This window comes from Limanda limanda, chromosome 3, assembly GCF_963576545.1.
Source record: "Limanda limanda chromosome 3, fLimLim1.1, whole genome shotgun sequence".
NCBI classification, from domain to species: Eukaryota; Metazoa; Chordata; class Actinopteri; order Pleuronectiformes; family Pleuronectidae; genus Limanda; species Limanda limanda.
Genome location: NC_083638.1, coordinates 29,446,107 through 29,458,740, shown reverse-complemented (window position 1 = coordinate 29,458,740; position 12,634 = coordinate 29,446,107). Strand labels below are relative to the sequence as shown.

Sequence of the window (12,634 nt, the reverse complement as noted above, 5' to 3'; positions counted from 1 at the left end):
ATTTAATGACCTCTCTCTTTTCCTCTTCATCCATCACATGCATTGACTAAACACACATGCACATCCAGTCTCCCTACCACACACATACACACACACACACACACAGTTTAACACAATGAATATACAGGGACGGTAATGAATTAAAAATCTGTACCTTTAACTTACCAAACTCTCCCCGTTTCCACAAAGACATCACATGTGTTTGCTAATTGTAGCGCTCACGTGTGCATCTATGTGAATTCAAATGCATTTGTGCAGGCGTCTATGTGTGTGACCCTGAAGCTCTGCAGAGCATGTACGTGTGTTGGAGTGATACGTCATAGATTGTCCACTCTTGTTTTTGTTGCAGCTACAGTAGAGGGCTGAGGGTTACAGAAGGAAAACTGACTGATTATTCGGCTGTCGCTGACAGTTAATCAATAAAACCGAACACACGCAACCAACTCACGCAGACATGCACACACATGTGCGCATAAATAAACAGCATAAACACATGCATATCAAATGGATGACGCATGAATGCACTGTATGACTACATCACTCTGCCCATACCCACGCCCTACTTTGGTGGGACCTTTATAATTACTGAACACACACACACATACGCACACACACTGGGAGTGCAAGCTCTGGGCCTCCTGAGGGTGCTGGTGGGCATGGCTGATTGACCCTGCCTCACCAATCTTCCCAGCTCTCTGCCAGAAAATCAACCAATTAAAAGATGCAGGCGCCACAGCGGCACTGCAGGGGGATGGGGGGGATGGGGGTGTGCTGGAATTGTGGGTAATGGCAGCTGCGAAGTTGGTTTGGGAAGCAGCTGTGAGGAACTGACCTGACAAGGCAGGACAGTCAAGCTCTCTCTCTCTCTCTCTCTCTCTCTCTCTCTCTCTCTCTCTCTCTCTCTCTCTCGCGCGCGCGCGCGCGCGCGTTATGCACGAGGCTTCACCAAAATTCTCCACTTGTAATATGAAACTCAATAGAATGTAAAAAAAAAAAAACTACTTTACTTTTTCTTTTCAAAGCCACGCGAAACCATCAAATCAAAAATATAAATTTGAGCTGTTATCCTGTTGTATTAAGGTTTAATGTTGCCAAAATATTTTAGGCAACATTTTGTCCTTCAGCCTGAAGCAAAGCATTTCATCAGACGGTAAAATAGAAGAAGGCCGGCGTCTAATGATCATTTCCAGTATCAACTATTCTGTTCTGTCTGAAAAACACTTCAAACTCCTAATAAATTCAATTTTAAATAAAACACAACACACCTTGTAAATTCTCATTTAAAATGATTAAACTTGTGAATGCATTTCTTGCTTGATAAATAGTGACTTGGTCATTCAAAGATTTGTTGGCTTGTCTCTGCAACCATCAAAACAGCTCAAACTGCTTTACAACTCCTTCCGACCACATGGAAATCCAGCTGCATGCAGTGGCTCAAGTGTGTCATTGATATATATTCAACGAAAATGTGTGAAAACTAAACTAGTAAGATCGTCCTGGCACTCAGAAGATCTTAGCCTTGAGAGTCAGACCCAGATTGTTTGTCCGTACGTTTCTCTACAGAATGGATAAAGAATCCAGGGTGACACTCGAACAGCTTGAGTTCTTCTGTATAACACGTTGCTGTCACCAGAATGACCATCTGCCTCCAAGTGTCTCACCCTCACCAGCAGGGAGGAATCAGACACAGGGTAAGGAGGGTTTAAATGCCTAAATACCTCAAACAAACTCAGTGCCGTTGTGTGCCATAAAACCAAATTCCATTATTTTGTCTCTTGCACAATGAACAACTGTGTAAGGACCCCAGCTCTCACTTACACATGTTGGGAGAACTCGGGCGCCTCATCGTTGACGTTAGCCATTCGTATGCGCACTGTGGTCGTACCAGTCCGCGGGACCTCGCCCTTGTCTATGGCCATCACCACAAACTCGTACAGATGATTGGGCCTCTCGTAGTCCAGCGGCCCCACTGGGAAGATGGTCCCGTGAGGGGAAATGGTGAAGTCCTGACTCAGGGTGTAATAGGTCAATTCTGCATTCTCTTCTGAGTCACAGTCGTTTGCTGACACTAAAGAGGAGAACAGACAGTTGGAGAAAAGAAAGACAGAAGTTAGAACTATTAAACTGAGACATCACAGAGAGCCTCTTGGATCTCAATCTTTCTTTTGACTCATGCAGTATAGTCAAATACAAGGGCTGATTTATGAGACACACTATCTAAAGCCCTTCTCCCACAGCATGGTACCCACACACACTTCAACTAAAGCCTTGTTTCCACTGATCCCTACTACCTAAATATGACATCACTACCATAGCTACGCAGCAGGAAGCTCCCATGCTGTCAACTTCTTCCTGTTAGATCTTGTTATAGCAATGAACACATGAATGAAGGCGCTACTTGAACTTGGACAAGGGCAAGTGCATGAGCTGGGTTGTCCAGTGACTACTATATTATTTCCCTTTCTTTACTTTAATTCCCACTTGGGTTTCTTCAGAAAAATGAAATGACATGAGACATTACTTGTCAAAGCCTCATTGCTTAGGGCAATACAGTGTACTGATTTAAGACAGAGAAAATAGGGGCTGAATCTAATATGAGAAGGACACTATGCTTTTTTTTATCTGAGCACAGGGCAGCTATTCACTTCTCATGCTCCGAGTGAGATGAAGATGGACAAGAAAGGGTCGTTCCAACAGATATAAATGTTCAGCTCTATAAACTTACAAGGAGAAGCTAAGAGTTACTATTTGCAGCAAATGAATAGAAAGGACTGTCATTCTGCACCATTTCTGTCTCTACATCACACACTGAAAATCCATGGAGCCAGGACTTGCTCGGCCACAAATTGATTGCCTTGCTAAAACTGAAAAGACCACCAGGGATTTGAATAAGCATATTTCCTGCTAACAAGAACATTTCAGCATCAAACTCCCAATTCCCAAATTCACCTTACGTTGCATTTGGCTCATGTGCCAATACACACAAAAACAAACACTCACAAAACCCGCATGAAAATGAATAAATGCATGCACTCCCACATAAACACAGAAACATGTCACTGTTTACTTTAGTTCCTTTACTGCTGCAAAACCTTATGGGAAGAGACATGCTTCAAAAAAGTTATTAACTGTTTCAATTTGTTTATTCACCTATTCACTCGTACGTGTAGGAGCAGAAACAAATCACAACCTAGATGTTTGCAATGTTTCTGGCAATCGTGCATTTGCATATAGAGCTGATGATGCAAGGGACAATCACAAAAGACTTTCAAAGAAAGAGTTACTTCGTAGTGCAAATTATTTCAATTTCACATTATTTGAGTTTATGATGATATGAGCAGCTCCAGAGTCAGACAGCTCACAAACGTTTTGGTTTAAACTATCACATAACTGGATGGTGAGCATGAGCATGCTGGGTGCAGTTTACCTCTATTACTTAAGGTTATAATGCTGTACACCAACCAAAGTGTCCTACCCCAAAGCAACATTGATTGATTTAAAAAGAACTACGCATCCAAATCAAAGACTGCATTTATATTTACATTAGACTAGGGCTTCTGTATATGTAATATGTCATATTGCCATATTACTTACTACAAAAATTGCAACACTCAAATAAAAGCTGCATCAAATCATATATTCTTTATGTTATGTAGAATGGGGTAACAGTAATTTCAGTTTTTTATAACAACTGTCCTCTTTCTGAAATGCTGCTTTTTTCCTGCTGCAAAGTGATGAACAGGGTCTCATCCAATGCAGAAGGGTAGGAAATGAAGTGGAGAACTAGTGCCGGTCCAATCGCACAGTGGTCAAACACATGTCACATTTGAGTCAATATTTAATTCACTAAGTACACATTTGTACTCTTCAGAGCCCGGTTGGAGCATTTATTCATCTATTTCTGAGTGGGTCCCTCTGTAATCTTAAATCAGCATTGTTGTGCTGGCATCGCTACATGGTGCAGTCCAGGCTGCAGCTTCCATGTCCATCTAGCACATAATGATTTTGTACTGAAGATGGAAACTGTTGGGTTCTCAGATGTCTATGGAAAGTGATATAATTGGCTTGCTTGGTACTCTGGAGTTTATTTTCCAACTTGGCAAAGTACTCATTTGTCCACTCTCATGATTGAGCGGATAATGAGATTACCAACACATGATTTAGCAAAACGATTGTCTGTTAAGTTTAACCTGCACTCAGATTGGACTCTGGTGGAATCAAGAGTATTTATTGTCAAATATGTCAAAGCAATTTTTACAGATTAAAAAGTTCAATTGGAATGTAAGAGCTTATTCTGATCTAATGAGCACACAATGGTTCCTCATTTCAATTCAAACATACTTATGGAATTACAAATCCTTCCAAATCCGACACACAGGTCCTTCAAAAGTTAATTACCTGTGTTCAAAATTAAAATTTGGAAACTCAAAAAGGATACACAAAGGAAGCGTTTACCGAAATATCAGACAATGAGAGAGTTTTCATTCTTAATATTGGGAACTCTTTCACAAAAGTATACAAAGCCGTCTCCTTACTCAAGCGAACAAATTTGTACACACACACACACACACACACACTGTAGCATCAGCACAGGAGGGGAAAATGTCTCGCTTTCCCTGGTGCACCTGTTGATGGCAGCACGCTGAGCATCTGCTGTTCCTCCATCATCACACACCTCACTCCCTCAGTCAATTCCTCACTAACTAGGATCCACTAGCATTTTTATTGATCCTTTAAAAGAGCGAAAGGGAGAGAGACTGACTGAAATATCTCACGGACAACTTGTTGAAATTATCATTCTATTAGAACAGTGAATATGGGACAAACTTGGCAATCCATCAATCTTGGTCCCCATAGAATTATAATTAGGACAATGAATGTTTTTTTTGTTAATTGCTAACATGCTATACTGAGATGAAGAAAATGATACGGCCCCTGATTAACATCACCCTATGAGCACTGTTGTTGTGAGCTTAATACCATGCTGATTTCCTCTTAAAAGGTTTGATGCTCCACTGTGTTGAAGAACAACTACAAAGAGGCAAAAAACATAGATGTTCAGAGCAACACGACATGTGTTCAAATAACGAATCAGTTACAGATGAAAGAGGGAACAGACTTGCTATAGAAGCAGGATTTTTTTTCAATCACGCTAATGTTACGAGTAATAACCACATGCCGTCAGCACAGTAGTGCTCGCAGCAGGCCAACAGCATGACAACATATTTTCAAGGTGAATACTGTTCTTTAAGTAGAACCAGCGCTGTTGGAAGATGTTTTTGCACACACTTCATGTCTATTTTTTGCCTGTGGAGCTGCTACAGTTGATTATTAAAGGTTATATGTGATCAGATGACGAATGCAATTGATGTAATGTATCGATTTCACATGATTTTAGCAGCAGCATATGGAAATGTGGATTATTCCCCTGTGGATTTTATGTCTACAAGAATTTAGAAGAATTGGAACTCTAACAGCTCTAACTCTGACCTCAATTATGCAACCTTCTACCAGAGCAAATCTGGGCCCAAATGCATGCACACCCCGTATGCTGCCTTGAATCAGATAAACCAAGATACTGCAAATAACTGCTGCAGCCCCACTTATGATCTATCTGCCTTGTGAAGTTGAACTGCTTAAACATTGTGCTGAAAAACGTTGTGTTTTGTGCTTGTCCTGAATGGATTTACTGCACAATATTTCAGAAGTAGTATTCATCATGTTTTGCACCGTAGCTTTTCTCTGTGTGCTTATGTTGAGCCTCTCTGCTCACTGCGTCAGATTATTCAGTTCTTTTCTTCTTTTTCTTTGAATCCATATATGTTGTTTTTCAAGTACCAAGTACAGCAGAGCAGGCTACTGTGACATGGCTACTGTACTGTATGTCTTTTGTAACACAACACATAACATGAGTCATCAATTACACAACCTATCGTGCCAGTTTATTACAGCCCCAGGAACTGACGGTAAAAATGTATGCTTCTTGTAATTCTCACAACCTCATGTTCAGTTTTGCTTGACTAATTGAACCTAATTCTTTTAGGGTTCTGAAAAGTTGCATTATTCTCAAAATGGTGTTAGCATAATGTGACTTTTTTCTCAGGATATAGGTTGATTTTCCAAGCCGTAGCCATTCTTTTATTTCGTCTGACACCATGCATTTTTAAACTAGCTGCACGATATCTGTCATGTGAAGAAACAACCCATTTGACTAATGGTGATAATGAGAGTGGTGAGGGAGACTGCGATGATCACAGCAGAACATGGTTAAAAAAAAAAAAATATCTAACCCAAAAGTTTCTGCCTGCATCCGGAGCTAATGAGACCTTAAACTGAGATGTCATGACTGCAGTCATCAATAATTTACATCCACCATGTGATGTTTTATATCCCTGCATTTTGTTCTCGTCAATATTCATTTGCTGCGCTATTGGTATTTCCATTTTTAGCCTACAGTAAGTAAAGGAGCTGTGGAGCATCAATGACTTTTAAACTGTGAAGATGGAGAGATGGATCCTGAGCTGCTTTTTAAGTGGAAATATTGTTTTTGAAGCCATGCAATTTGGAGCAATAATTGCACTTTTTAAGATATCACATGTGTCTTAAATGGAGAGTGGGGCTAGATGAGTAATCTTTAACAGAGTGTAGAGGGACAGAAAAGTGTGGAAAGATTTGCCCTCAGTTTTGTTGGCAGTGAATCGTGCCCACAACAGCTACCATTTGCTTTTCCTCTGAGGCTTAATGAAACTTAAGCGATCCATGTGTGGAAGTTGGGTTGTTACAGGAAAGGCGAGTCTAATGCAGATGCAATGATTCGAAGTGCTTGTAATGTCATGACTTCCAGTGCTTAAGTTTCCCCACCAATCAAAACATCAGAATGTTGCAGCTCAGCCGCTCTTTGGCTCTGATCACACTTGGCAGTAGCTGGTGTCTTCGAAGATCTAATCACAAGTGGACCACTCTAAGTACATCAGCTCACACCTGAGATTGGAACTTGTCGCCAGCTAATAAACACAAGCATCTTTCATGTTGTGTTTGTGAGAGAGAAGAGAGAGAGTGAGAGAAAGTGAGTAAAACCCTCTTCAGACATGGACTCTGGAGAAAGTCCGCTCCACTGAGCCTCTACCTCTCACATATGAAGAATGCAGCACACGTTGAAAACTACAGGAACATTTGTGCAGCGTTCAGGTGAGGGGTGGCGCAGCGTGCAGGAGACAGGGTGTAAAGTATAAATTCCGCTGTGGAGATCACAGGTTTTCGTTTACAGCACATGAACATGAACATGGTCTTGACAATCTTGACTTTCCAAGTTGACATCTTTGTCTGTGACTTCTATGTAGCTCCTCTGCTATTCTTTCTGTTTTTAGAGTTTTACATCTGTTGCACGCTAGAAACATCATCAACACGCCGTCTCGCTCGAAAGGAAATCTTCCAATAATCTGCTGTATTCTCACAGGAGATTTTATCTTTTTATTTTGGGAGGCTGCCAGAAAAAAGTCTAGAGAATGTCAACAACAACTAATATACTAGCATACAGCCCCTCCAGACATTTTCAGGAGACCGCAGCCTAAGAGAGACAGCAGGCTAAGGAAAGGCTGAGCGAATCAATGTGCTACAGCTGTATAATAAAATATAAACTACTCTTTTGAAAAAACTAAAAATATCTTTGTTTCATTATGAAACGGAAGCAGGTAACAGGACATCAGCTGAGCAGGTGGTCCGTCAATGGCCACACACACACCCCAGATCATCTCTGAATGGGTTCTGAGAAATTGGATCTTAACTGTGCCCTCGATGTTTCTTCGCTGCAGACACACCCTCACTTCAGAGCTGTCAGCATGGGATTGGATCACCTGACATAAAATACCAGGTCTCAACAGAGTTATGTGCATATTACTGACACTACACATAACCCACTGAGCCTCACCTGCTTTCGCTATATATACATGCATATGCAAATATGTTCCGTCTTGAATTCTAAAACCATCTTATATCGGTATAAACTAAATAAAACCTATTTCAACAGTAGAACACAGTGGAGAAAAGTGAACCACTGCAGCATATTCACCTCAGTAACATGATTATCAGGTATCATTGAGAACACGGCGGGATTTTCAGCATTGCATGATATTTTATAAGAATGAAGGTGAATAGTATAATAACACAAAAGCAGCTCACTTCAGTTTATTGATATTTTAAACAAAAGCTAGTAAAAACAGTGCAGTGTTGCTCCAATTCCTCTTGCAAGTAAAGTTTGTATAATGATTGGAAAAGTGAAATGTGATATATTTTGTTGTCTGAAACCTAAAACGAGAAAAGTGCATTCAAGGGGACAAACCACAATGCGGAGTTAGGGATGGGAAATGAAACAATTTGTGTGGATGTCCCACCTTGCAGCAGGGAGGTCGCTGTCGTCACCGTCTCTGGGACGCCATCCTTGCTGTAAATGGACTGGAGGAACTCTGGAACACAGTCGTTTTCATCCACAATGACAACTCGTACCTGAGGGAGAATAGAGGAGGAGATTGAGAGACAGAGAGACATGGAGGAAGTTAGTGGGGCCGGCTGTGTTCAGGGAGGAATTACAGGTAGAAACCGAATGTGATCGACATGGTGTGGTTATTTCACCTGAAATTCAGCTTGTCATTCTACAAAATGCCAGTGCAAAACTTAACTTTGGATTAAATATGAATTTATATCAACCTACATGTGGAGGATTTGACCTAAAATGTACTATGTAGTAATGTAAAGTATATAGTTCAATGTTGAAGTTAATGGTAGAAAAGTAGAAAAGCTGGAGATTAAAGGGGAAAAAAAATGGAATAGATTTGTGTTATGAAACTAATGTAAATGTGGGATAACTACTTCAGACACCGTTTGGTTTTCTTTGGGTCTGGAGTCGTTTTCATCGGGGAGTAACCCAAATTAACCCTATTCCTCACCAAAAAGCAAGCCTCATCCCGCCCTCCTCAGAAGGCGCGCCCTCGCCCTGATCTCTCTGATTTATTTACCCCCCCCCCCCCCTCAGTGAGCAAACTGCTGCAGAGCTGGCACTGTGGTCCCCTTCAGTAGGTCAGCAGAGAATGCAATCTTGTGCAGTTTTTTTCTTTCAGAAGCCCTGAGCCAACAAATGAGAGTGGATCACTGTGCAAAGATGGATTTGTATGGTGTGAGCATAGAGGTGGGTGTATGCGTGTGCGTGAGCCACTGAAATGCTGTTTGGTTCATTAGGGACATGAAGGAAAACAAAGCATCTTGTACCAGATGTTGACTGCTGGGTTGCAGTATTCAGGAGAAATAAATACAGACATGGGCTGGCAGCTCATTTGACCCCAACCCCACATCTCCTTTTCCACTAAAAAACAGCAGTTTACACATTAACACTAAACCACTCTCAGATCAACACACACACACACACACACACACACACACACACACACACACACACACACACAGTTAGTGCAAATACCAGTGGTATTAAGTCCCGATAGGTAAAATGAAATTCTGTAATATCAGTTAATCCTTCAGCAAAGATCAGCTTCGAAACAACGGAAAACAAAATCTGACCATGGCAACTCCCTGAGGTGATTTAAGTGTGTTTGCCAGTGGCTGCCAATCTTAGTTTGGCTTTGTGTGTGTTTATGTGTGTTTGTGGGATTTTTGTGTATTTGTCTTGTCATGCCAGAGCGAGTGAGCATATGTGCCAATGTGACAGGAACTGGTGAGGGTATAGCAAGCTATACAAACCTACTGTATGTGTGTGTACAAGGTCTTAGGAAAAGAAAGATTGAATGAGAAGAGAGGGGAAGTCAGGCATAATAAAGCAAGATGAGCTTAAGCACACACACACACACACACACACACACACACACACACACACACACACACACACACACACACACACACACACACACTCGCAAACACACGGGATGGCTCCTGGCAGGTCTCAGGCTGGTTAGGTAACTAATGGTGCCTATGAGTTATCACTCCTGGAGGGAGAAACTTGGAAACTACCTGCAAATTAAAGTCATGCTCAGTGGCTCCAGTTCACACCGATGCAGCACCTCTGTTCGCTACTCTGGCAGACAGATACAGATTTCTGAAGAGCAGGATCAAATCAAAAGCAAAAATGTAAGTACAGCAGGATGGCTGCACTGACTTTACCTCTCAAGTCTTTATGGGAAAACAAATTCATACCCGCACTATTAATGCTATGGTAAACTTTAATCAGAGAGGGATAGGATAAAATAGCACACCTTAAATCATGAGGTGGTGTGTGACTGCATCGCCAGAGACTGTTTAGACAAGCAGAGCAAACTCTTCCTCTGGATAAAAATAATGTAAATATTGTTTTGCGAGACCTAAAACATCTCTCTGAAAAATGCAACTGCCATGAAAGTTGCCACAGTCACAATGAGAAAATGTTTGCGATGCAGGCTACAGGACTGGCTTATTGTGTTGTCCACCCCAACAATAACAGAAAAAACTCTGTGCCCCCTATACATTCTATCGCCAGCCACCAGAGCTTGTGAGGTATTGTTTGTTGGAGTGAAAAGAGGAGTGGGTGTACCTGAGCATCACACAGTCACTGACACTGCAGGGAAAAAGTGGTGCAAAGCCAGAAGAGCCCAACGATGTTTTACAAGACACACAAACAATGAGAAGGGCACATACCTCCTCCAAGGCTAATGCCCTATCTTGCCAAGCCGAAGCAGTGTTTCCCATTCATTATCTAGACTGGGGTGGCCACAGTTTTACAAAGGAACCCAAAGAATGTTTGCACTTCTTATAATATCTTATATTTGCAGCGCTAATTGCAGTGCTATTTGCAGCATGCTCAATAACGCTATCACACTATCATCCATTAAATATTTTAGTGTCCATGTAGACCTCATCATTTAAGCTGTAGTTGTGGTATGCAATGCATTTCTCTCTCTAATGCATTCAGTCTGTGGACTTCAGTCTGTGTTGCGCGTGAGAGAAACCTCCATGCATGTGCACATGCACCCCCACTTCATCCATTTGTTGAATTAATTCTGTGGAAAATGGTGCAAAGAAAGTCAATATATAATTCCTGAATTTATTAGGATTCATTCCAAAATGTTACGGTTTCTTCCTCTGGCCATGTCCTACCCATCCACACAATTTGATGGAAATTGGCTCAGTAGTTTTTGTGTGACACTGGCAACTATCAAACAAATGCGGACAGACACATAAGCTCCTCTGTGTAGGTAAGAATAGTGGTTAAAGCTTCTTAATAAAATGTCTAATGGGATTTGGTTCAGGCTGAGAGTAGCACAGTCTGTAGCCTTTGGATCCAGGATCCCTCACACTTTAAGCAGATAATCAAAGTCACACCTTCATCTGGGAAAGTAAATCTTCTTAGCCTCTAAGTACCAAAGAGATAGCTCCAGTGAAACAAGTGTCTACAGGATATCCAGCAGCACTACAGTCCTCAGACTTTGCCCCTTTTACATATTTTCCATTAAAGCCATATCAAAGGAACACAATTTAACTTCACTTCATCAAGACTTTGAATAGAGAGGTGTCGTGATCACATCCACTGCATTCAGCACAGGTATTGGACATGGGCAAGTAGAGGTGAGGACTCTGCAAGAAGAGTGGAGTTGGTGCGGAATTAAATACAGTGACATAATGGTCACAGAGGAGTTTAAAAAGAGAATTATTTAAGGTTTGGCTTATGTTTATCGAATCCAGATGACTGGAACCCAAACACCCTCTCTTTGCAAATCTTCAGTATTCAAAAGATGGATCGTTTATCAGGAATTCACCTGTGTGCAATCTAAAAAAGGAAAGGTTTCCACAGTCAGCAGAGACCCTATGCACGAACGGAGGATGCTGATTGCTGCATGTTCTCCTCTCGCATAAGTGACTGACAGCACAACTGCTTCTTTTTTCCAGAGGAAGTCTGTTTTCCAAAATATTTATTGATGTAAGGGAGTCTAGTCTGGCAGTTATGAGCATGAGTCTTCTTTTATTGAACGTCAACTTACATAACACATCAGATGGATTGGTGGTGAGTGCGTTACTCTGCTGCCTCATACATTTCCCATCGACAATCATCTATAGTGTGTCTCCATGTTCTCTCTAGCCTGTCATTCAGTGTCTCTGGGAAAAAAAAATCCATCGGCCATACTCACCAACACATCTATAGTAAGCAGATTTGATGTACACATACACACACACACACACACACACACACACAACCACACACAAAACGTGCTGTTTCTGTTGGCACCTGATGCCACAACTAGGTTTCCAGGAAATAAAACTTTACATATATAATCCAATTTTAAATGCTGACTTGATTATTGGCTTTGATAATCTGGTGATAATTTAGTCTCAAAATTCCCAAGTATAAAGCCTTACTAGCTAGGGAGCATTTGTATTCTGCAAGCGCACAAAACAGTATTGGCAAGTGGAAAGGCGTACTCACCAGCTTGCTTTTATGCTACGCATGCAAAACTGCGGCTCTGCGAGCACAGGGGTGAGACAAACATGAACTTGCCCTTTTCCCAGCGTTCACAACTGCTTAACACCAACCAACAGTCGCTGGCTCGTCAAGTTGCATTCGGATTCTTTGGAGGTGGGGACAGAGGCTGGAGACATGTTG

The 12,634-nt window shown here is 41.5% G+C and overlaps 1 protein-coding gene across 1 annotated transcript in view; it reads right to left on the bottom strand.

Annotated features, from left to right (window-relative positions):
- si:ch211-186j3.6 (neural-cadherin) overlaps nt 1-12,634 on the bottom strand; it is a 295,947-nt gene that overhangs the window by 188,526 nt on the left and 94,787 nt on the right. The window contains exons 5-6 of the mRNA XM_061068864.1: nt 8,391-8,502; nt 1,819-2,068 (exon numbers count right to left, since the gene is read on the bottom strand). Coding sequence (XP_060924847.1) covers nt 1,819-2,068; nt 8,391-8,502 — 362 coding nt within the window. The remainder of the gene's footprint in view (nt 1-1,818; nt 2,069-8,390; nt 8,503-12,634) is intronic.